The sequence below is a fragment of the Oncorhynchus mykiss genome, chromosome 9 (assembly GCF_057628025.1).
Source record: "Oncorhynchus mykiss isolate SJ-2025 chromosome 9, ASM5762802v1, whole genome shotgun sequence".
Classification (NCBI taxonomy): Eukaryota; Metazoa; Chordata; class Actinopteri; order Salmoniformes; family Salmonidae; genus Oncorhynchus; species Oncorhynchus mykiss.
The window spans coordinates 45689150-45715878 of record NC_143030.1 but is presented as its reverse complement, the minus strand read 5'-3'; the positions used below and the strand labels follow the sequence as shown (position 1 = coordinate 45715878).

Sequence of the window (26729 nt, the reverse complement as noted above, 5' to 3'; positions counted from 1 at the left end):
GCGTTCTCTAATTCTCTCCTTCTTTCTTTCTTTCTCTCTCTCAGAGGACCTGAGCCCTAGGACCATGCCCCAGGACTACCTGACATGATGACTCCTTGCTGTCCCCAGTCCACCTGGCCGTGCTGCTGCTCCAGTTTCAACTGTTATGCCTTATTATTTTTGGACCATGCTGGTAATTTATGAACATTTGAACATCTTGGCCATGTTCTGTTATAATCTCCACCCGGCACAGCCAGAAGAGGACTGGCCACCCCACATAGCCTGGTTCCTCTCTAGGTTTCTTCCTAGGTTTTGGCCTTTCTAGGGAGTTTTTCCTAGCCACCGTGCTTCTACACCTGCATTGCTTGCTGTTTGGGGTTTTAGGCTGGGTTTCTGTACAGCACTTTGAGATATCAGCTGATGTACGAAGGGCTATATAAATAAATTTGATTTGATTTGAAATTGTTAATAAATATATTTTTTTAATTATTTTAAGAGATTTTGTTTAACAAGTAATATTTTTGTTTCTCAAAAAGATGGGACTATTTTGTTCCACTGGCCCTGAGGCCCTTGTTAAGGTCAACGGAATTTGAAATGTAGTCAAACAAAAAAAGGCCCATAATAGTGTCAATCAAAATAATGACTGAATGTTCAATATTATCTGCATGTGCTGTGTGATATAGTTTTAATTTACTGTAGTACAGTACCAGTCAAAGTTTGAACACACCTACTCATTCAAAGGCTTTTCTTTATTTTTACGAATTTCTACATTGTAGAATAGCAGTGAAGACATAAAAGCTATGAAATACCACTTATGGAATCATGTCATAACCAAAAAAGGATTAAAGAAATCAAAATATATTTTAGATTTTAGATTCTTCAAAGTAGCCACCCTTTGCCTTGATGACAGCTTTGCACACTCTTGGCATTCTCTCAACCAGCCTCACCAGGAATGCTTTTCCAACAATCTTGAAGGAGTTCCCACATATGCTGAGCACTTGTTGGTTGATTTTCCTTCACTCTGTGGTCCAACTCATCCCAAAAATTGGGTTGAGGTTGGGTGATTGTGGAGGCCAGGTCATCTGATGCAGCACTCCATCACCCTCCTTGTTCAAACATTTATTTGGACTGCAATCTGAAGTGCAGTTAACTCTAGTAAACTTTTCCTCTGCAGCAGAGTTAACTCTGGGTCTTGCTTTCCTGTGGCGGTCCTCTTGAGAGCCAGTTTCATCATAGCGCTTGATGTTTTTTTTGACTGCACTTGAAGAAACTTCTTCAACTTCTTGAAATGTTCCATATTGACTGACCATGTCTTAAAGTAATGATGGACTGTCGTTTCTCTTTGCTTATTTGAGCTGTTCTTGACATAATATGGACTTGGTCTTTTACCAAATAGGGCTATCTTCTGTATTACATCCCATACCTTGACACAACACAACTGATTGGCTCAAACGCATTAAGAAGGAAAGAAATGACACACATTTACATCTAACAAGGCACACCTGTTAATTGAAATACATTCTACCTCATGAAGCTGGTTGAGAGAATGCCAAAAGTGTGCAAAGCTGTCATCATGGCAAAGGGTGGCTACTTTGAAGAATCTCAAATATAAAATAGATGTTGATTTGTTTGACCCTTTTTTGTTTACTACATGATTCCATATGTGTTATTTCATAGTTTTGATGTCTTCACTATTATTCTACAATGTAGAACAAAGTAAAAAGAAAAAAAAAACCTTGAATAAGTAGGTGTGTCCAAACGTTTGGACTGGTACTGTAGCTAAAAGCTTGTGATCAGGATGCTGAAGCATGATGTGTAGGGAAGTTGTTTTCTCATGCTCAACCACCCCAAGGCAGCGTTCTGAGTGTCAACACCATATGCACGCTGTCTGTATCTCTTAAAGGAACAGTGTCACAAGAAAGTGTTACAAAAGACTGTTTCTGTATCCTTACCCATGTGTTAGCCTACAATATCCACATCCAAACCCATGTACACCATTCCGGGGCATCATAATTACTTTACTTTTCTCCATTATGTACCCTAATGTTTTCTTACGTTTCACTAATAATGGTGACAGAGACAAAAAATTGCGTCAAAGCAAAATGCAGGTCTCGCAAGTTTCTCAGCATATCTTGGAAAGACATGCCTTGGTGGAAGTATCGGGTCTGCTTAGAAAAACCTGTACAACCACATTGAGGTGTTCAAGCGATCAATAGGTATGGCGCTTAACAGGACTTGCTCTTTCGCTTTCTCCCGCTCTCTGTGTGGGAGTCTCTCTCTCCCTCTCTCGCTCTCTCTCTCTCTGTGTGTGTGTGTGTGTGTGTGTGTGTGTGTGTGTGTGTGTGTGTGTGTGTGTGTGTGTGTGTGTGTGTGTGTGTGTGTGTGTGTGTGTGTGTGTGTGTGTGTGTGTGTGTGTGTGTGTGTGTGCGTGTGTGTGTGTGCGTGTATGTGTGTGTGTGTGCGTGTGTAAAGCTTGTGTGTATGTGTATGGGAAAGAGAGAGAACATTCCATTTCCATAGAAAAAAGGCTGACTATCTAATGTTCCAGAGCTGCACAACCGTAACAATCTGTAATTGAAACGGGACAAATCCAGTATTTGAACATGAACATTTAACAACAAATGTTCATTCTGTTTATTCTTGGCCTCTGGCAAAACATATTCTATTTGCTGGTAATTTATGAACATTTGACCATCTTGGCCATGTTCTGTTATAATCTCCACCTGGCACAGCCAGAAGAGGACTGACCACCCCTCATAGCCTGGTTCCTCTCTAGGTTTCTTCCTAGGTTTACGCCTTTCTAGGGAGTTTTTCCTAGCCAACGTGCTTCAACACCTGCATTGCTTGATATTTGGGGCTTTAGGCTGGGTTTCTGTACAGCACTTTGAGATATCAGCTGATGTACGAAGGGCTATATAAATAAATTTGATTTGATTTTGATTTTGATTCACCCATTATCTGTTTCCCCATAACCTCTAGCTAATACCAGCTCTGCTCTGGACATGCAGAACACATGCGGAATGACAGATGTAACAAAACAAAGATATATATATAGACAGAGAGCGAGAGAGAGGGGGGCGGGGAGACCCCATTTGGGGCTCAGCAGAAGGACAGAGCGGATAGAGAGGAGGTCTAGTACTAGAAGGTGCCTCCGCCACTGGGAAACGGGTTTCAGTCCGTGTGTATTGATGTTTCCTCGCGCACGCCTCTCTCTCTACATTCTTCAGCCTACGAGCGGCCACGCAACCTCAGCAGAGAGCGCGGAGAAGGCAGAGCCGTTTGTGAGGAAGCGCAACTTTACAGACCTTTCAGGACATAAGGTTGGTCAACTTTTTTTTGGACATTTATCATCATTAAAAAAAAAGTCCTGCATACATTGCTTCCATTCTCAGCCTCTGAATACTGTTTCAACAGATACAATATTGCTCCTTATAACAATGTGACAAATGTGACGGGTATGCCAATTACATCACAAAAATGTCACGTTTCGTTACATTGTTATAAGTAGCAACATGGTTGGGTTGAAACAATGTTCAGAGGTTGAGGTGGACGGGGGACCCATATGGCCCAATGTAAATATCACATTCAGCCTGTCAAAAATAACATCAAAGGTTTCTGTCATTTCTGGTTAAATATTTGTCACAGCTACAATGGGGGAGGGAGGTTGAGTTTTTTTGTAGGCTATTTTACGCCTCTTATGACAGCGCCAAAGCTGGTCGTGTGAGTCGACACTGGCACATCATGTCCCTTGAGACTTTAATTTATCTAGGCCCTATCTACCAATATTTATATCAGTGGCACTGCCATCAATAGATAATTGACTCATAGGCTATTCCAAGGCACACATTGGATAAAATGTACATTTGGTATCACAAGCCTACATAAACTTGACGTAGGTTATTATTAGGCAATAGCTGAAACTAGACCTCAGGAAATAGTGCGGTCTATTTTTACTGGCAGACCCTTTTCCACGACATTCATTCTAGCCTACATTCTTCATAAACGTCTGTCTTATCTAACTATGCTCTTCAAGTATAGACACCCGAGTTGATTAACCGTTCACATGATTGGTTAACTATTGAGGTTTCGAGGGTCTCCACTGAGCTAGGTAAATCATCTTTTAGTTGTAATGCACCATATTGCTGGAACTAAATTCAAAATACATTTTCATCTTGATATTCTGGTGCCGTTCAGTAATTTAAAGTATTGATTGGGGTCTTATTTGTGTCTGAATGTAACGGTTTTTCTGGTTGATTTGTGGTGTTGTATTTGTGATTCCCATGACTGTATTTTTGTATTTTAATGTGTACACGTTTGAGTCTAATGGGTAGGCTTACATTTGTGTTGTATATACACCTTTGTAAAAGAGACCTAGTGTTACGGAGTCCAGTTTGATAGATAATCGACTAGCTGGGCTGTTCCCTGGACCCAGTATGTAGGGGTTGTACAATTATTGAACTTGACAATTGTGTCTGTCTTTCTTCTTTAATCTAACATATCGTACAAGAACACCTAGGTCTCAATATGTTTTCCCTGTTAAAATAAAGGTGAAATAAAAACTCACTCACGTTGACTGCACTGTAGCCTGTTGTTACTGTAACATAGCCTAGATGGCAACCCATTTGCACTCGCTATTGCCATAAAACTCAGCTGCGGCGCAGCTGGGGGTTGTAGTGGAGGGTGAATGTGACCACAGTCACCTGGGGAGAGGAGATTTCAACATAGATTTATGGTTCCATGACTTATGTCGCTGTATCGAATTGAAAACATTCCTTTGGAGCCGCTGAGTCGCTTTCTGCTGAGTGCCATTTGTGAAAAATAGCAAACAATGAATGTCTTGGTCACTTGCATGTCCCGGTCACTTTTCGCTGGTCTGTCATATCTGTACAGCATTGACCTACTATCTGTTTCTCCCTGTTTATGCTGCAGAGTGGCTCCTAGGCGTCTACATGCCCGAACCAGAAGATCCACGGCGGACTCCGCAAGGTGTCTCCTACGCCGACCTGAAGCACTTCGTCAACGCCGACGGACAGCACTTATTCTGCCGCTACTGGGAGCCAGAGGCCACCCCAAGGTGAAATGAAATGTCATGTGAGGTGTAAAAAAAACGGACATGTATGCTCTGCTAGAGACTGTGATAGATTCAACTAAAATAGAACCTAATGTTCTCCATTCAGGGAGTTATACAGTCCTGTGCTTGCCCCCTGCTCCCTCATGCCATCTAAAGTGGAACAGACTCCACTACATCAGAGAGTTGGCCCTGGAAACAGAGAGGCCCACACAACATCTGGACTATAGTGTCACACCAAACCATGGAGCCTGCAGTGTAACAGACTCACCCTCACTCTGGTTTCATTTTACATTTGAGTAATTTAGCAGAGTGAAGAAGGGCACATCAACAGATTTTTCACCTAGTCAGCTCAGGGATTACCACCACAACCCGATGTTGGCACTAAGACCGCACTCAATGAGATGTATAAGGCAATAAGCAAACAGGAAAACGCTCATCCAGAGGCAGAGGCGCTCCTAGTGGCCGGAGAATTTAATGCAGGGAAACTTAAATCCGTTTTACCTCATTTCTACCAGCATGTTAAATGTGCAAGCAGAGGAAAAATAAAATCTAGACCACCTTTACTCCACACACAGAGACACATACAAAGCTCTCCCTCACCCTCCATTTGTCATAATTCAATCCTCCTGATTCCTGCTTACAAGCAAAAGCTAAAGCAGGAAGCACCAGTGACACGGTCAATAAAGAAGTGGTCAGCTGACACAGTTGCTAAGCTACAGGACTGTTTTGATAGCACAGACTGGAATGTGTTCCGTGATTCTTCCGATGGCATTGAGGAGTACACCACATCAGTCACTGGCTTCATCAATAAGTGCATCGATGACGTCGTCCCCACAGTGACTGTACGTACATACCCCAACCAGAAGCCACAGGCAACATTCGCACCGAGCTAAAGGGTAGAGCTTCCGCTTTTAAGGAGCGGGACACTAACCCGGACGCTTATAAAAAACCCCGCTCTGCCCTCGGACGAACCATCAAACTATTACAGACTACAAAAGGAAGCACAGCCGCGAGCTGCCCAGTGAAATTACTTCTATGCTCACTTCGAGGCAAGCAGCACTGAAGCATGCATGAGAGCATCAGCTGTTCCGGATGACTGTGCGATCACGCTCTCCGTAGCAGCTGTGAGTAAGACCTTTAAACAGATCAACATTCACAAGGCCGCAGGGCAAGAAGGATTACCAGGATGTGTACTCCAAGCATGTGCTAACCAACTGGCAGGTGTCTTCACTGACATTTTCAATCTGTCCCCGACTGAGTCTGTAATGCCAACGTGTTTCAAGCAGACCACCATAGTCCCTGTGCCCAAGAACACTAAGGTAATCTACCTAAATGACTACCGACCCGTAGCACTTACGTCTGTAGCCATTAAGTGCTTTGAAAGGCTGGTCATGGCTCACATCAACACCATTATCCCAGAAACCCTAGACACACAACAATTTGCATACCACCCAACAGATTCACAGATGATGCAATCTCTATTGCACTCCGCACTGCTCTTTCTCTCCTGGAAAAAATGTTATTAATTGACTACATCTCAGTGTTCAACACCATAGTGCCCTCAAAGCTCATTACTCAGCTAAGGACCCTGGGACTCCTCCCTCTGCAACTGGATCCTGGACTTCCTGATGGACCACCCCCAGGTGGTAAGGGTAGGTAACAACACATCTGCCACGCTGATCCTCAACACGGTGGCCCCTCAGGGGTGCACCCATCTGGGGTGCATGCTCAGTCCCCTCCCGTACTCCCTGTTCACTCATGACTGCATGGCCAGCCACGACTCCAACACCATGATTAAGTTTGCCCACAACACAACCTGATCACCGACAACAATGAGGCAGCCTATAGGGAAGAGGTCAGAGACCTAGCTGTGTGGTGCCAGGATAACAACCTCTCCCTCAATGTGATCAAGACAAAGGAGATGATTGTGGACTACAGGAAAAGGAGGACCGAGCACGCCCCCATTCCCCCATTCTTCTCGACAGGGTTGTAGTGGAGCAGGTTGAGAGCTTCAAGTTCCTTGGTGTCCACATCACCAACAAACTATCCTGGTCCAAACACACCAAACACACCAAACCTATTCCCCTCAGGAGATTTGGCATATGTCCTCAGATCCTCAAAAAGTTCTACAGCTGCACCATCACTGGGTCCAAGCTTTCTGCCATCCAGGACCTCTATACCAGGCGGTGTCAGAGGAAGGCCCTAAAAATGGTCAAAGACTCCAGCCACCCAGTCATCGACTGTTCTCTCTGCTATCGCACGGCAAGCGGTATCGGACCTCCAAGTGTAGGTCCAAAATGCTTCTTAACAGCTTCATAAGACTCCTGAACATCTAATTAAATTGCTACCCAGACTATTTGCATTGCCCCTCCCCCCCTTTTACGCTGCTGCTGCTACTCCCTGTTTATAGTGACTTTAACTCTACCTACGTTTACATATTACCTCAATTACCTCGACTAACCTGTGCCCCCATACATTGACTCTGTACCGGTACCCCCCCCCCCCCCCCCCCCCCCCCCATCCTCACCGCGGTCTAGGTGCTATATAAGTCCCATATTTTATTGTTATTGTTATTATTACCACCATCTGTCCCTAGAGTACCGCTAATTGAATTACTTCTATTAACAGTAGTGTGGGTCAGTTTATAGTAGTGCACTTTCATAGTAGTTTGTTTAGCAATGAGCTATAGTTTAGACTGAAGGCTAGTTTGGGCATCTCATATGGAAGTGGGAAAAGCAGATAGAAACATATTTTTAGGGCATTCTGTTCGTGTGGTGGCATCATCTATAAAAATGCACATTTGGTATAGATATATACAAGCTATCCTATGGATTCTCCCCTTTATGACGAGAGATTCTGTGAGATTCAGCCTCAGGTTTTAAAGATTGGAATAAAATAAATGTCTGTTTACAACACCAAATTCATGCAACCTCTGCCATACATGTCCATTGATGACATCGCTTACTGGGCATTTAGAGGCTAGAGAGTGAGGGGCTGCTGGTGAGAAAGAAGTAGGTGAAAGGTGCCGGGAGAGGGGAGGGCACCTTTACAATGATTGACAGATCTTTCAATAAATAATCTGGGGGCTGTGAACCAGTGAGACCTGGCTGTCTTTGTATACACAGGGCCGTAGCAATATACAGTGCCTTCAGAAAGTATTCATACCCTTTGACATATTCCACATTTTCTTGGAAAAGCCTGATTTAAAAATGTTTTAAATGTTCTGTTTTTTTCCTCACCCATCTATACACAATGGCGTATAATAACAAAGTGAAAAGATGTTTGTACAAAGTACCGCTTAGATAAGTATTCATTTAGATAAGTATTCACAGCCCTAAGTCAATACTTCGTAGTAAAATCTTTCGCAGAGTTTAAAGCTTTGAGTCTTTCTGGGTACATATCTTAAGATTTTTCCACACCTGGATTGTGCAACATTTGACCATTATTCTTTTCAACATTTTTGAAAACTCTGTCAAATTTGTTGTTGATTATTGCTAGACAAACATTTTCAAGTCTTGCCATAGATTTTAAACTATGTGTAAGTCAAAACTGTAACTTGGCCACTCAATAACATTCACTATCTTCTTGGTAAGCAACTCAAGTGCTGATTTGGCCTTGCGTTTTAGGTTATTGTCCTGCTGAAAGGTGAATTCATCTCCCAGTGTCAGGTGGAAAGCAGACTGAACCAGGTTTTCCTTTAGGATTTTGCTTGTGCTTAGCTCAACATTTTTTTATCCTGAAAAACTTCCTAGTCCTTAACGATTACAAGCATACCCATAACATGACGCAGCCACCACTGTGCTTCTAAATATGGCGAGTGGTACTCAGTAATTTGCCCCAAACATTGCACTTTGTATTCAGGACAAAAAGTGAATTGCTTTGCTACATTCTTTGCATTATTACTTTAGTGCCCTGGTGCAAACAGGATGTATGTTTTGGTATATTTTTATTCTGTACAGGCTTCCTTCTTTTCACTCTGTCATTTAAGTTAGTATTGTGGAGTAACTCCTATGTTGTTGAACCATCCTCACCTTTTTCCTATCACAGCCATTAAAAACTCTGATCCTGTTTTAGAGTCACCATTGGCCTCATGGCGAAATCCCTGAGCGGTTTCCTTATTCGCCGGCAACTGAGTTAGGAAGGACACCTGTATCTTTGTAGTGACTGGGTGCATTGATACACCATCCAAAATGTAATTAATAACTTCACCATGCTCAAATGGATATTCAATGTCTGCTTTATATATTTTTACACATCTACCAATAGGTGCCCTTCTTTGCGAAGCATTGGAAAACCTCCCTGGTCTTTGTGGTTGAATCTGTGTTTGAAATTCACTGCTCGACTGAGGGACCTTACAGATAATTGTATGTGTGGGGTACAGAGATGAGGTAGTCATTAAACAAATCACATTAAACACTATTATTGCACACACAGAGTCCATGCAACTTGTTAGGTGACTTGTAAAACACATTTCTACTCCTGAATTTATGTAGGCTTGCCATAACAAAGGGCTTGAATACTTATTAACTCAAGACGTTTCAGCTTTTCCTTTTTAATTCATTTGTAAACATTTTGAAAGCATGATTCCACTTTGACGTTATGGGGTATTGTGTGCAGGCCAGTAACTTGATGACTGCATTGCACACTCTTGGCATTCTCTCAACCAGCTTCATGAGGTCACCTGGAATGCATTTCAATTAACAGGTGTGCCTGTTTTTGCGACTGCACTTGAAGAAACTATCAAGCGCTATGATGGAACTGGCTCTCATGAGGACCGCCACAGGAAAGGAACACCCAGAGTTACCTCTGCTGCAGAGGATAAGTTCATTAGAGTTACCAGCCTCAGAAATTGCAGCCCATATAAATGCTTCACAGAGTTCAAGTAAGGGACACGTCTCAACATCAACTGTTCAGAGGAGACTGTGTGAATCAGGCCTTCATGGTCAAATTTCTACAAAGAAACCTCCACTAAAGTACACCAGTAAGAAGAAGTCCAAATTGGAGATTTTTGGTCCCAACCACCGTGTCTTTGTGAGACGCGGTGTGGGTGAATGGATGATCTCCACATGTGTATTTCCCACCGTAAAGCATGGAGGAGGAGGTGTTATGGTGTGGGGGTGCTTTGCTGGTGACACGGTCTGTGATTTATTTAGAATTCAAGGCCCACAGCATTCCGCAGCGATACACATTCCCATCTGGTTTGGGCTTAGTGGGACTATCATTTGTTTTCCAACAGGGCAATGACCCAACACACCTCCAGGGTGTGTCAGCGCTATTTTACCAAGAATTAGAGTGGTGGAGTGCTGCATCAGATGACCTGGCCTTCACAATCCCCTGACCTCAAACCAATTGAGATTATTTGGGATGAGTCGGACCGCAGAGTGAAGGAGAAGCAGCCAACAAGTACTCAGAATATGTGGGAACTCCTTCAAGACTGTTGGAAAAGCATTCCAGGTGATGCTGGATGAGAGAATGCCAAGAGTGTGCAAAGCTGTCATCAAGGAAATGGGTGGCAATTTGAAGAATCAAACATTTAGAATATATTTTGATTTTTTTGCCACTTTTTTGGTTACTACATGATTTAATATTTTTTATTCCATAGTTTTGATATCTTCACTACTGTTCTACAGTGTAGAAAATGGTAAAAAAAAAAAGAAAGAAAAACCCTTGAATGAGTAGGTGTTCTAAAACCTTTGACCAGTAGTGTAAATATATATTTTTACTCAGTTGGGGTCTCAACTTACTGTTGAGAGTTAGAATAGTAGAATATACAAGGTGCAATTTCAAAACTTGGTTGTGCATCCGCGCTTTTCCTCTTGTTATATGCCACTTATCGACACACACTCAATTAGCCCATTTCAGTTAATCTTTTTTAGATTGGTAAATTAGTCTAGTTAGTCCAGCCAGCTATCTAAACTTGTAGTAATCATGGCCGAATTACCGACTGGGTAGCGTAAAGGTTGGCAGATAGCAATATTCAGTCATTTAATTATTATTATTTTACGGGTAGATCAGCTTTAATATTTCAAATGACATGTTGTGTATTTAACCCTGTTTCCCCTCATGTCCTTGTCAGTGATTATTTATTGTAAGTGTATGTGTACGTCTGTACTGGTGTGCGTCGGGTGATGTTACCCATTGATTTTTATTATTATGTTTTCCTGTGTTTTTTTGTGTAAAAAACTGCGCCGTTGGAAACACAGTTATTTCTCTCCTGTGTCTGACTTCTCTGCCGCCAGTTCAACACCCTTACAGAATCACTGACCCGAAACTATGGAGTCAGCAGGAGAAGGTACCCCGGCCATAGGGGTGGAGGAGCACGTCCAGGAGCATGCAGCAATACTACACCATCTTGGCACCACCATGGACCGCGTTGAGCTCCCCTTTCCCGCCTGAACCCAGTGGGATTCGTCTTTCCTTACCGCAGGAGTACGACGGGAGGGCTGTGAACTGCCGGGGGTTCCTGTTACAATTAGACCTCTACCTAGCCACCGTCCACCCGGCTCCATCGGGCCGTGAGAGGGTGGTCGCCCTCGTCTCGTGCCTCACCAGGAAAGCCCTGGAGTGGGCTAACGCCGTGTGGAGAGAGGGAGATGCGGCGTTGGACCAGTTTGAGTAGTTCAGCCGCCGTTTCCGGGCGGGAAAGTTTCCGGGAATTTTATAATTTTTAAATTGTATAGAAATGCAGTAAATAAGCTTAAACTTTCTAAAAATGTCTTGGAAATTTGAAGAATTTCCAATCCCCCCTGTCTAGGCCTCACTAAACCTCAGACCCTGGCTACAGCCCTGGCTCCGCACACGCGCGCGCGCGCGCGCACACACACACACACACACACACACACACACACACACACACATACACACACACACACACACACACACACACACACACACACACACACACACACAGACTAGGAGTTAGATCGTTGGGCCAGTAACCTAAAGGTTGCTTGTTCAAAATCTAGAGCAGACAAGATTAAATATCTGTCCTTGAGCAAGGCACTTAAACCTAATTGCTCCAGGGTCATCATTGATAATGGCAGACACTGGCCGTGACCCCACTCTCCGAGGGTGTCTCAGGGAGAGTTGGGATATGCAAAAAAACACATTTCCAATTCACACGTGCGTATTAATACACACTTACAAACTGGGTGGTTCGAGTCTTGAATACGCTGTGTTGCGTTGTACTTAAAAACAGCCCTTAGCCGTGGTATATTGGCCATATACCACACCCCCTCTGGCCTTATTGCTTAAATAACGCACGGTGTAATTGCACGGTATAGATCCATGAATATGAAATTCATTCTTACGTGTTCTATATTTGAGCTGCTTTTGAAAGCAAAAGCCGAATTGAAAACATTATTGGCATTGTTGAATTCCATTTTCATAATAGCAAGGTAGGATGATGGCTTGGTTAGCTATGCTAACAAGTCTGTTTCTTTGGTTACCAAGGCAACTAATGTGGCTATCTAGCTAGCTAGTAAACTTGATAGCTACTTCAGTGGATGTTAGCACATTTCTACTGGCAAATGAATACATTCTAGCGGTAAATACAGTATGTCAATTTATAGCCATGGTATAAAAGGGATAAACAACTCAGGGCTCTATGCGTTCTCTGGAATATAATAACTCTGTCGAAGGTCAGTTCCACTCCTTCCATGTCGTGCACTATTTACCTGAGAACACATAGCCCCTCGTAGATTATCCCTCACACGTGTGAAATATGACAAATATAAAAACACCCACCAAATGATGTATTATAAATTATACACGCACAGCCTGCATATAGTTAAGTGGGTCATTACACTATTGATGTTGATGTTGGAGTCAGGATTACAACAATTCCCTACCAAACAAAGCAGGCTTGAAGGTTTGTCTTACTGCTTTTTTTCCCTCACTTCCCTTCTCTCTGGCTTTCTCACTGTCTATTACTCTACATTTTCCGTGATCAAAGTGGAAATGACATCTGCACCCGAGACATGCTCATTTGGCACTTCTGGTTGTAGCAGTATTCACCTGCGCTGTCCTCAGTCCCCAGCCCTGCTGTAGTCAGTTAAATGAGGGTTTTGACCCTTTAGTGTTGAGTGGCTCAGACTCTTAATGTGATTAAACCGTCAGTGTTCAGGCCCCGGCCAATTCACAACCTCTATCGCTCGCTCCCTCGCTCCCTCGCTCCCTCGCTCCCTCCCTCGACCACACACGTACAGACTGATACGCCATACAGAGTGACTAGTCAGAGTTCAGTCTGCGTCTCACCAAGATGGCTTGTTGAATGCTGTGTCAAAAACGTTATGTTAGTTCGGGCTGGAGGCAGCATTTGGGTCGAAGCCACATTCTGTGAGACAAGTGGGTTTCAAATTCCTTGGAGAGAGAGAGAGAGGAAGAGGCCGAGATAGAGGGAGGGAGCGGGAGAGAAAGAGAGAGGGAGAGAGAACATTTCAACTCCCCACTCCCATTCCCAAGACACTGAATATACTCGCCACAATCCACTGAGTTAAGCTCTATAGAAGCCCTACTGTCCCATGTGTGTTGGGAACATTATGTTCACACAAAAGGCGCACTATGAGCGTCTCCTCAGCCAACAAGTGCATGGCAATCTCTAGCTAGCCGGAGGCTCTGAAATAAGAACGAGAGAATGCTAGAGAGAGAGAGAGAGAGAGAGAAACTGGAACAGAGAAACCACTAATCTAGCTTGATGAACAGCTACTCTCTTTCTCTCTCTCCCTCTGTTCCATCTCTCTCAATCTCTTCCATTCACTCTCCTTCTTCTGAACACGTTCAGGCTAATTGCATCTGACTGAGAGATTCACTCCGTTTTGTAGACTGGTTATAAGCAGGAACCAAAGCCTTACTGGCAAGCTGAGTTGGTTCGCCACTCTTTCCCATGGCTATGTGTCTGTTATTGGAGATTCCAACCTCTGTCTGGTTCCAGTTAACTCTGCTGCTCTGTGGGCAAACAAGGGTGCGGTTCAGATAACTGCTTTCACTGAAAGACAAGATGTGGAATGTTTTATTATGACGAAACCCCTCGATGGGCGATCAAGAGGATGTTCTCACAGAGTTGTTGATATGATCCCTATCTAGTCACTGGATGAGTGGACTCAAGTCCCAACCACGTCCTTCCGATAGAGGGCTCGCCAACTCAATTAGCGACAATCAAAAAATAATCTGAGTGCCCTCGTCAACTAATTTGCAACACTCCCTCTGAGGGTTTGAATATAGTGCAAGAGGTGTGCATGAAATGTGTCTGACTTCACTCTTCTTCCTCGTGTCCTGCAGGGCTCTGGTGTTCGTGGCACATGGGGCAGGAGAGCATTCTGGGCCGTATGATGAGATCGGCCAGACCCTGAAGGAGCAGTCCCTGCTCGTCTTTGCGCACGACCACGGTGAGCCAAAGCACGCTGCAGCGGTGTTGTAGTACTTGAGTCCAGGACTCGGACTTGACTCAGACTCAAGTAGCGATTGGACTCGACCACTTGGACTCGACCGGTTGGACTCGACCGGTTGGTTGTCAGAAAATCTCTCTCTTTTGCGTAATTCAACATACTAGCTGCAACATCAAATGTTAGATAGCTGTATTATCCTTTCAGCATTACAAATGTGCAACTGTAATGAAATGTGACTTTTAAAAAAAAATGGTTGGAAAGCAACTCGACTTGGCAACTCGAGGCTTTAGTGACTTGACTACATCACTGTCATACAGCGCTTCTTAGTAGAGTCACAGAGGTAGCACTTCATTTTACGGTACAGAAATTGCCACCAAAAATACTGGAGAAGTCCTACTAACCATTGCAGCCACATCATTTACTGCTAGTAAAATACCAGTGGAAATCTTACCATAGACAAATGTGATGCCACGGCGTAATATGTTTGTCATCGCTAGAACAGTGTGTAAGTTTTAGTTTAGAATAGGAACGGTGACTGAGTGAGTGTCACCCAGTCTCATAGTGAAGTAGAGCAGGTCCCAGTTGAGTTGAGCAACAGCTCTAAGAGTCAGCGCCAAATGAGAGATGGAACTCTGTGTTTCCCTGTGATCTAATGAGTGACAGATCCTAGAATGTCAGTGTACAGTGCACTCAACAGAGACCTCTGGGAATGTCATCTCCATTAATGATTCATATTGTATCAAAGTAAATCTTGACTTACTAACATGGATTCCCCCCCCCCCCCAGGGTTATTATACAGTAACGAGAATGAATGTTAATAAATGTTGTGTTAGAGATTTTTCTTTATTTTGTCTACGACAATTATTTTTTTCAACTCAATGTTTCCCATTGCGTTTCAAAGTAATCACAGAAATATTGAAATCACGAGGTGAGAGTGGGATTTTTGACACATACGAGCATGCACACACTCACAGACTTCACTGCAGAAGAAAAATTAACAGCATCCCGCGACTGACAGACACCAATGGGCTTCCATTGCACCATTATCAGTGGAAGATATTATGGGGAGAGAAGCAAGTGAGAGAGAGAGAGGGGGGGGGGGGTGGAAGGATGGAAAGGGAGAGAGGGTGAACGGCACATGTTCTGAATGTTGAAACTGTAGCTGGTGCCATGGCAACGCACCTTTCACATAGCTTCAGCGGCATGTTCAGAGCAAGGTGTTGGAAGGTAATGGGAGGAGGGAGGGACAGCTGGCAGGATAACATAGGATGGATTGGCACGTATGGAGATGGAGAATGGCTCTCCCTCTCTGTCTCATCTGGCTCGTCTGTACAGAGAGTAATGAAGGGTAGAGTGGGAAATGTATTCCTCTATGGTCTCTGTCAATTACAATGGTGCCTTGTCCTCATCTCTCTCCCCCTCTCTCTCTCCCTCTAAATCTCTCTCTCGCTCTAAATCTCCCCCTCTCTCTCTCCCTCTAAAATCTCCCCCTCTAAATCTCTCTCGCCCTCTCATATATATATATAAATCTTCCTCTAAATCTTTCATTCTCTCCTTCTATATCTATCTCATTTTCCCTCCATCAGTTGGCCATGGCCAGAGTGAAGGAGACCGGATGAATATTAAGGACTTCCAGGTGTTTGTCAGAGACTCCCTCCAGCACATTGATCTGATGAAGGGCCGACACCCCGACCTGCCTATCTTCATCATTGGACACTCTATGGTACGGTACATTCTGTAGTCTGCTCGCTGACCAAAGACTGGGGCCACTCTGTAGTACGGTACCCTCTCTAGTATTCAATTCTATTCAATTCAATTCAAGGGGCTTTATTGGCATGGGAAACATGTGTTAACATTGCCAAAGCAAGTGAGGTAGATAATATACAAAAGTGAAAAAACCAATAAAGGTATCTAGTATCTTCCTTGTCAAAATACTGGGGTCACATTCATGAACTAACACTCGCACTTGATTTTTTTTTTGCCACCTTACTGACTCAGACGTTTGTTATTCTTACTAGCTCTGACTTTGCTGATAGCTACTGTACTGAGGGAAAATGCCCTTACTATGCCTGGGGTATGTGGTTGTCCTACCGCACTGTGTTAAGACGAATGTACCAACTGTAAGTCGCTCTGGATAAGAGCGTCTGCTAAATTACCCAAATGTAAAATGTCTCCATGGTACCGTACCGTCTCTAGTTTATTCCTTGTCCAAACACTGAGGCTGTATCATTGCCAGCGGCTATGGTGTTTACCTCTCAACACAGTTCTCAGAAGTCATAGGGCCAGGGTTAGTTCGAGGCTATATCCATTACACAAACATTATACAAGGACTTCGTTCAACACACTCGGTGTGACTCAGATGACCACAGATGCTCTGACATCACAGCTCGTATGTCTATGCTCATGGGAAACGGTGTCCTCTGAAAGTCTAGCTATGTAAATACCAACAGGGCCAAGTCAGGCCTTAAAATGGATTTGACGTATTTAGCGTTACAGGCCTCATTTCCCTTCCCTGCTGCTCTGCCTCTGTTTGCTTGTTCTGCTGTTCTGTGACTGATCTCTGCTGTAAAGCGCCTGAACAATGGAAACCACCTATAGCCTATACGTCGAGATCCTCGTTGTGATAACGTCCTTTAGATTCTCTCATGCACCACCAGCTGTGCACAATTAGACAGCCTTCCTTTAGGTTTGACATGCAGTTCAAATTAGATAACTTTTTTGACACAAGTCATTTCTCCAACAATTGTTTACAGACATATTATTTAGCTTATAATTCACTGTATCACAATTCCAGTGGGTCAGAAGTTAACATACACTAAGTTGACTGTGCCCTTAAACAGCTTGGAAAATGCCAGAAAATGATGTCATGGCTTTATATGCTTCTGATAGGCTAATTGATGTAATTTGAGTCAATTGGAGGTGTACCTTTGGATGTATTTCAAGGCCTCCCTTCAAACTCAGTGCCTCTTTGCTTGACATCATGGGGAAATCAAAAGAAATCAGCCAAGACCTCAGAAAAATAATTGTTGACCTCCACAAGTCTGGTTCATCCTTGGGAGCAATTTCCAAACACCTGAAGGAACCACGTTCATCTGTACAAACAATAGAACGCAAGTATAAACACCATGGGACCACGCAGCCATCATACCGCTCAGGAAGGAGACGCGTTCTGTCTCCTAGAGATGAACGTGCTTTGGTGCGAAAAGTGCAAATCAATCCCAGAACAACAGCAAAAGACCTCGTGAAGATGCTGGAGGAAACAGGTACAAAAGTATCTATATCCACAGTAAAACGAGTCCTATATCGATATAACCTGAAAGGCCGCTCAGCAAGGAAGAAGCCACTGCTCCAAAACAGCCATAAAAAAGCCAGACTACGGTTTGCAACTGCAGATGGGGACAAAGATTGTACTTTTTAGAGAAATGTCCTCTGGTCTGATGAAACAAAAATAGAACTGTTTGGCCATAATGACCATCGTTATGTTTGGAGGAAAAAGGGGGAGGCTTGCAAGCCGAAGAACATCATCCCAACCGTGAAGCACAGGTGTGGCAGCATCATGTTGTGAGGGTGCTTTGCTGCAGGAGGGACTGGTGCACTTCACAAAATAGATGGCATCATGAGAGAGTAAAATGATGTGGATATATTGAAGCAACATCTCAAGACATCAGTAAGTTAAAGCTTGGTCACAAATGGGTCTTCCAAATGGACAATGACCCCAAACATACTTCCAAAGTTGTGGCAAAATGGCTTAAGGACAACAAAGTCAAGGTATTGGAGTGGCCATCACAAAGCCCTGACCTCAATCCTATAGAAAATGTGTGGGCAGAACTGAAAAAGCGTGTGCGAGCAAGGAGGCCTACAAACCTGACTCAGTTACACCAGCTCTGTCAGGAGGAATAGAACAAAATCCATCCAATTTATTATGAGAAGCTTGTGGAAGGCTACCCAAAACATTTGACCCAAGTTAAACAATGTAGGCAATGCTACCAAATACTAATTGTGTATGTAAACTTCTGACCCACTGGGAATGTGATGAAAGAAATAAAAGCTGAAATTAATCACTCTACTATTATTCTGACATTTCACATTCTTAAAATAAGGTGGTGAACCTAACTGACCTAAGACAGGGAATTTTACTAGGATTAAATGTCAGGAATTGTGAAAAACTGAGTTTAGATGTATTTGGCTAAAGTGTATGTAAACTTCCGACTTCAACTGTATATGAACAAGCCATGCTTAGAACCCATTAGACTGTAATGTATGAGCAGTGTCAAATTGGGCATTTCCTGTGTCAGGGGCAAATTCCACCACCACTATTATCGACATTAAAGCCCCAAAGCCTGTGGTCTCAGTCAACACAAATGGCATGTTTCAGATTACTGAGGAGAATCTTAATCCAGAAACAGGCTAGTCCAGATACATGTGGTCCCAAATAATCCTTTACTGCAATACTTGCACTGGCAGCTGATTAATTTATCATGACACCAGGCGAGACCCAGATGCAGACACAGGAGGTAGATGGTTGGAGTTTTACAGTATTTAATAATCCAATAGGGGAAGGCAAGAGAATGGTCGTGGACAGGGAAAAGGGTCAAAACCAGTTCAGAGTCCAAAAGGTTCTGAAGGGCAGGCAGAATCAAGGTCAGGGCAGGCAGGATGATCAGGCAGGCAGGAAAGTAGTCCGGAGTCAGGCAGGGGTCAAAACCGTGAAGACGGTCAAAAAGAGAACGGGTTAAACACATTGGTTGACTTGACAAACATACAAGACGAACTAGCACAGAGAGACAGGAAACACAGGGATAAATACACTGGGGAAAATAAGCGAGGAGAGGGTGGAGACAATCACAAGGAACAGGTGAAACAGATCAGGGCGTGACAGAATTGACTGGTGACCCTCACTGACCTCACTGTACTCAACAACAAAGTCCAGTGTACCCTCTAATCGAGGCTAAACCTTGCCCACACTGTCCACTCTTCTACTGACCGTTCACTGCGGTTCTGATTAGTGAGCAATATAGACCCTTGCTCCTTTACTGGCCAAATCCTCCCTCCGTCCCTCCTTCTCCTCCTCTCTTTCTGTATTTCCTGACCCATTCCTTCCTCCTTCCACCTCTCCTCCCCTGGCTCTGTATGTCTGGCCCTCTTCCATGTCCCACTTCTTCAGTGCCAGGCCTTTATGTGATGTCAGCATGTTAGCGCCTTACATAACCACAATCAGAGTCTTCATAGTGTGAGGGGACGCAACACAATGCAAGTATTCTTTCCCTCAGTGCAAGAGGGGATGAGCTTGTGTGTGTGTTTCTGGTGGAGGCCTCTCTTGGTGTAATCAATTCCTTAAAGAGCACCTCTGTTCCCCTCGCTCACCCTTCCTGCCCAACCCTCCAAAGGCTTCTCTCTCTCTCCATTCATTCTTGGCTCCTTCAGTCAGGAGCCGTTACCCCAGAAAGCCTTTCTTGGTATGGGAAGGCTGTGACCCAGCATGGCCCGTTTGGTGCCGATATCACTATCAAACCCTCCAATAACAGCTCAGAAATAGCAGGGAAGATTCCCTAAATTCACTGGAGTTCACTCACTGTTTGACCAGACAGTTGAATCAGGCTGAAACGAACCCTGAATGGGATTTGACAAAACAGAATAAGCATTACTCAATCAACAACTTGTTTGTGGTCTCTCGATTAGTTAGTATAGATAGACATAGAGATCACCTACATAGAGACACATTTATTCAATTCAATTGTATGGTTATCGCTATATAGATTTAGCCGTGTTTGCGATGTTCAATGCATTTGACTTTCATTTCATTCGCTGGTGGGAAATGTTTTTCTCAACAGCCCATCTCTTTAGAGGCTCACTCGATAGAGGCCCCCACTCTCATGAATATTCAAACATCTGACAAAGAGAGGGCAGACAAACACTGTTCAAACAAATTTGCCTCCCAAAAGCACTCCACAATTATCCGTGCCAAATTGATTGATTCTAGGAAGCCGTTGCGTAACTCCTAATTAGTTTACCCATGCGTATTTGATTTAAAGGAACACTCCATCCAAAAACGATCTTTTGATATTTGTTTCGTTGGTCCATTGTTTTGTCGATATAGTCCCAACATGTTTTGCATGTCAGCACTCAAGTTTTCAAGATATATTACTTTCCAAATACATAAATGCACTGGGTATACAAAACTCTTTCTATGACATAGACCAGGCGAATCCAGGTGAAAGCTACGATCCCTTATTGATGTCACTTGTTAAATCAACGTCAATCAGTGTAGATGGAGGGGAGGAGAAGGACTTTTAAGGAGGGGGATGAAACTCAATTTTAGGAAGGTGTTCATAATGTTTGGTATACACAGTGTATAGCCGGTATGAGCCGTGCACGGGTTTCTCTTTTCTTTCATGTTATTCAATTGTTACCGTACACCTGCAACAAAGATAGTGTAAGGGTCGACGCTGGTAAAGACAAAGATAGTGTAAGGGTCGACGCTGGTAAAGACAAAGATAGTGTAAGGGTCGACGCTGGTAAAGACAAAGATAGTGTAAGGGTCGACGCTGGTAAAGACAAAGATAGTGTAAGGGTCGACGCTGGTAAAGACAAAGATAGTGTAAGGGTCGACGCTGGTAAAGACAAAGATAGTGTAAGGGTCGACGCTGGTAAAGACAAAGATAGTGTAAGGGTCGACGCTGGTAAAGACAAAGATAGTGTAAGGGTCGACGCTGGTAAAGACAAAGATAGTGTAAGGGTCGACGCTGGTAAAGACAAAGATAGTGTAAGGGTCGACGCTGGTAAAGACAAAGATAGTGTAAGGGTCGACGCTGGTAAAGACAAAGATAGTGTAAGGGTCGACGCTGGTAAAGACAAAGATAGTGTAAGGGTCGACGCTGGTAAAGACAAAGATAGTGTAAGGGTCGACGCTGGTAAAGACAAAGATAGTGTAAGGGTCGACGCTGGTAAAGACAAAGATAGTGTAAGGGTCGACGCTGGTAAAGACAAAGATAGTGTAAGGGTCGACGCTGGTAAAGACAAAGATAGTGTAAGGGTCGACGCTGGTAAAGACAAAGATAGTGTAAGGGTCGACGCTGGTAAAGACAAAGATAGTGTAAGGGTCGACGCTGGTAAAGACAAAGATAGTGTAAGGGTCGACGCTGGTAAAGACAAAGATAGTGTAAGGGTCGACGCTGGTAAAGACAAAGATAGCTCAGATGTGCGAGTGCCTTTTGAATTGTATTTCTGTATTTTGAAAGTTATAGATCTTGAAAACTTCATTGCTGACCTGAAAAACATTTTGGGATATCAGCAATGGATTAATGAAACAAATACCAAATGATAGTTTTTGGGTGGAGTTTTCCTTTAAATCACAAAAGACGTCATCGTTTCTCTTCCTTTTTCTTCAGGGTGGAGCCATCTCAATTCTGACGGCGTGTGCACGACCGAGCGACTTTGCCGGCGTGGCTCTGATCGCTCCTATGGTCAGGATGAACCCAGAGTCTGCCACGCCCTTCAAGGTGGGGTTTGCCCATAGAAATAGGCTTTTCTTCCTATCCACTCATTACCCACCTATTCTTTAACGGGGATGCCCGTTCTAGGAATTCTATTTCTGGGGTTTCACCTGCACCCAATCCACTGACATTTAGCCTGTCACCAATGTTAACCACTCCATTAATCCCTTTAACGACCACTGACCTGAGCTGTATTAGCTCCCCATTACATGCCTTTGTAATCTCTGTGGTTGTTCCTCTTTGTTCTGCAGGTGTTCCTGGCTAAAGTCGCAAATCACATTGTGCCCAGTCTCACTCTGGGCTTGATTAAGTCTAAATGGATTTCACGGGACCAAACACAGGTAAGTCTGGTCTATGGAATGTGTGTGTGCATCCTCAGCTCCACAATAGAGGCTTGACTGAGATCCAGATCGTCCAGCTCTCTGTTTTGAACCGGTCGGGAATTGGCGACAGAGAGAAAAAAAGTATGTTTTTTTCCCCAGCTATTTTCCTGCAATTCTGGAACTGTTTCCATGGAGCTGAGATAAAATGTTGCAGTGTGAAAACTAATTTGCTGCACTTCCACGCATTTTGCCATGGCTATTTCCGTGTTCTTATGCTCAAACATGAATACAAAACCAATGGGGATCCCAGTCGGTGCCCTGCGTGCCCTGTCAGTAATCCAACCATGCCAAAAATACTCCTAAATTCATCGTTTTGGGACTTTTCGATTCTCCCTGACAGTCTAGCTTTCATTTTGGTGATTTCTAGGTGTCAAAGGTTATATTATTCAAAAATATATAGATCAATTGTATTTTCTACAATCAGTGCTTTCAGAAACTATTCGTACCCCTTGACTTATTCTACATTTTGTTGTGTTAAAGCCTTTGTAATTAAAAAAAATCTCCCTAATCCTTGGTGATGAAAGCTTAACATGATGCAGCCACCACCATCCTTAAAAATATGAAGAGTGGTACTCAGTGATGTGTTGTTGGATTTTGCAGTTTTACTTTACTTTATTGCAAACTGGATGGATATTTTGGAATATTTGTATTCTGTACATGCTTCCTTTTCACTCTTGTCTCTTAGGTTAGTATTGTGGGGTAACTACAATGTTGTTGATCCGTCCTCAGTTTTCTACTGTCACAGCCATTAGACTCTGTAACTGTTTTAAAGTCACCATTGGCCTTATGGTGAAATCACTGAGCTGTTTCCTTCCTCTCCGGCAACTGAGTTAGGAAGGTCTCCTGAATCTTTGTAGTGACTGGTTGTATTGATACACCATCCAAAGTTTAATTATTAACTTCACCATGCTCAAAGGGATATTCAATATCTGCTTTCTGTATTTTTACCCATCTACCAATAAGTGTCCTTCTTTGCGAGGCATTGGCAAACCTCGCCGGTCTTTGTGGTGGAATCTGTGTTTGAAATTCACTGCTCAACTGAGGGACCTTACAAATAATTTGGTTGTGTGGGGTACAGGGATGATGTAGTCATTCAAAAATCATGTTATACACTATTATTGCACACTGAGTAATTCCATTCCACTTATGTGACTTATGCAATTTTTTTTTTTTACTTCTGAACTTATTTAGGCTTGCCATAACAAAGGGGTTGAATACCTATTGATTTAAGACATTTCAGCTTTTCATTTGTAAAAAAATATTTGAAAAACACAATTCCACTTTCACATTACGGGGTATTGTGTGTTGGCCAGTGACACAATCTCAATTGAATCTATTTTAAATTCAGGCTGTAACACAACAAAACGTGGAAAAAGTCAAGGGGCGTGACTAATGAAGGTACTTTCTGTCTAGTTTTAGTCGTTTAAGTTTACACTGAAAGCGTTTTTCTATCCCGAAAATGTATTTAGAAAAAGGTTGAAAGTTTTTATTTTGGTGAGGCGACAACAATTTAGCAGCGGCCCACCACCATATCTGATATATCAGGCCATATCCTATACAGTAGTATGCACATCATGGGTCAATATTGAGAAAGCCAAGCGCCCTATGGGTTACTATCAGTGAACATCTAAGGGAAATGGTCACTCAACAGTCACTTCCTTTACCCTGCAGGTGGAAGCATATGACACTGACGAGTTGATCTATCACGGTGGGGTACGTGTGTCATTTGCCATGCAGATGATAGGCGCGTCGGAGCGGATCGAGAGAGTGATCCCCGCCATCACCTGGCCCTTCTTGCTTCTCCATGGCGACGTTGACAAGCTGTGTGACATCGGAGGGTCCCAGATGATGTTTGACAAGGCCCCGAGCACGGACAAGAAGATCAAGGTGGGACTAGCACCAGAGCCATATATTTAGATCAAATATATTTAGATAAATATATGGTATGGTTAAATATACACTACCGTTCAAAAGTTTGGGGTCTCTTAGAAATGTCCTTGTTTTTGAGAGGCCCATTATCAGCAACCATCACTCCTATGTTCCAATGGCACGTTGTGTTAGCTAATCCCTGTTTATCATTTTAAAAGGCGAATTGATCATTAGAAAACCCTTTTGCAATTATGTTAGCACAGCTGAAAACTGTTTTACTGCTTAAAGAAGCAATAAAACTGGCCTTCTTTAGACTAGATGAGTATCTGGAGCATCAGCATTTGTGGGTTCGATGATCAATTAGCCTTTTAAAATGATAAACTTGGATTAGCGAACACAACGTGCCATTGGAACACAGGAGTGATGGTTGCTGATAATGGGCCTCTGTACGCCTATGTAGATATTCCATTTTTTTTAAATCTGCCGTTTCCAGCTTCAATAGTCATTTACAACATTAACAATGTCTACACGGTATTTCTGATCAATTTGATGTTATTTTAATGGACAAAATATGTGCTTTTCTTTAAAAAACAAGGACATTTCTAAGTGACCCCAAACTTTTGAACGGTAGTGTATGTCTCTGACTAGCACTGCACAGGCCGAAACAGAAATGTCGACAGACCTGAATAGCTCAGACACTGAGTCATACAAACTGATATAGACAAGCCAGTATATTTAGAATCGACACCATCTTATCTGCTCTTGAACTTCTCTTTTTCTTTTCATTCTCTATTTGTTTAACTGGCTGTTCCAAGTCCATACATCATCATCATCACTTGTCACACTAAAGAGAGGGGGAACAGAGAGGGTGAGAAATAGGGAACACAGAGAGGTAACAGATAGAGCTTATCGTGTGTGTTCTCTCTCTTTCAGGTATATGACGGAGCATACCATGCCCTGCACCATGAACTCCCAGAGACTGCGGCGTCAGTGCTCAAGGAAGTCACCGGCTGGATCTCCGAGCGTCTCCCTGCGTCTCCCTCTCAGGGGTCCTAGTCTCCTCTTAGTCTGCACCCCCCCCCCCCATCCCAACCAACCCTGCCCTCCATGCTGAATTACCACTGTATGAACCTCAAACCTTTCTACATTTGTACTGACCATTTGAAATACTAATGCCAACTTGTCAGTAATCTTTGGACCCCTAGGGCCATTGTAGGGAAGTCCTGATTTCCCAGGCTCTACATTAGGGACAACAGCTGTGCCCCAGATGCCAGGCTGCAGGTCATAGTACATATATCAGCCATGTCTCCCTGTACTGAGTTCAAAGAGAGCCATGCTGAGAGCTGGGCCAAGCGCAATTCACAGAGGCATTTTTGTAATTTGTAACCACGGTGATCACCAGGCCGACAGAAACGTGTTGAATTCCCCCCATGCTGCGGCGCTCCCTTTTGTGTGTTGCCGTGGAGACAACTGGCCTTTGTTCTCCCCTCCATATCTCAGATCTTCTGATCATAGAGTCAAACATCTTGGACTTTTTTGAACGCCCCAGACTGCTGCCCCCAATGGTTATTTGCAGAACTGCAGGGTTTTGGTGGCTGCAGCCCAAGACCAGAAGCTGCCCGTTACCATGGCAGCATCTCAGAAAAAAAAGGTTGAATCCATTGGAGCGTCACTGTAAAACGAGGCATGCTGTGACCCATTATACAGTAGATGCAGTGTACAGACAAAGGCATCACTTCGCTGCAGTTGACTCTGCATTTATGAAGTTGACAGGGCCTTAGGGTACCACCTGCAACATCAACATTTATGGGTGTTCCCCATAGTCTGCATTGGACTAATACAGATTACAATGTATTGTTATGAGTGGAAAGCCCACCTATCTTGTTACATTTATGATTGATGCTTACTGGCCAATCGGATGAAAGCTCTCTTCTTATATTGTTTAAGTGTCAGATTGACTCGACAGATGGCCCCGGCATGGAACACATAGTTATCGTGCTGGAGCTAGTCCGTCTTTGTGTGGTTAACAAACTGTCAATAAACAGCAGAAAGAGAGAAGGTTGTGGTTTCCTTCTTCCCACGCCAACATCAACCAACGAGGAGCTGACAGAAACAAGACGGGACTTATCAGGTACGGTACAGTAGCTGGCTAAGATAACTCTGGTGACGTTAACTGTGAAGCTAACGTACTGAAGAGGCTAACTGGTCAACTCTAAGGAGCCAACACAACACTGGTGTCGGAAGTGCTTCATTTTATACTTTTATTTAAAGGTCCCAAATAGTGAAAATCATGTTTTTCATCAAATATTCAGATGAAACAAGTTCATAGTAGGTTGACCCAAGTATGAAAAATGACTATCTGGTACATTGACAAAGTTGATCATAGAGTTACTGGTCCCCTCCCCCCATGTCAAACGCATGGATTCAGGAGGCAGGCGGTACTTCCGGCTTTATGCAACATCACGTAAAGCCAGACATGTTATACACCAATGGTAGTGTCCTGTAATCTTAACTAATTTAAATATGTAAATACGCCTTAAAACCGTCA

At 43.4% G+C, this 26729-nt stretch overlaps 1 protein-coding gene across 2 annotated transcripts; it reads left to right on the top strand.

Moving 5' to 3' along the window:
• Positions 1–2960: 2960 nt before the first annotated feature.
• LOC110532078 (monoglyceride lipase) lies at positions 2961–26236 on the top strand. Of its 2 annotated transcripts, XM_021615688.3 has the most exons (8): positions 2961–3299; positions 4909–5053; positions 14330–14436; positions 16023–16159; positions 21825–21935; positions 22181–22270; positions 23984–24199; positions 25115–26236. In XM_021615688.3, exons 2-8 carry the CDS (start codon positions 4929–4931, stop codon positions 25235–25237), a joined length of 909 nt encoding a protein of 302 aa, XP_021471363.1. In that variant the 5' UTR covers positions 2961–3299; positions 4909–4928; the 3' UTR covers positions 25238–26236. The 2 variants fall into 2 exon arrangements, with proteins under 2 accessions (XP_021471363.1, XP_090040435.1); XM_090184309.1 differs by lacking the exon at positions 2961–3299 and having other exon boundaries at positions 4890–5053.
• Positions 26237–26729: the final 493 nt, after the last annotated feature.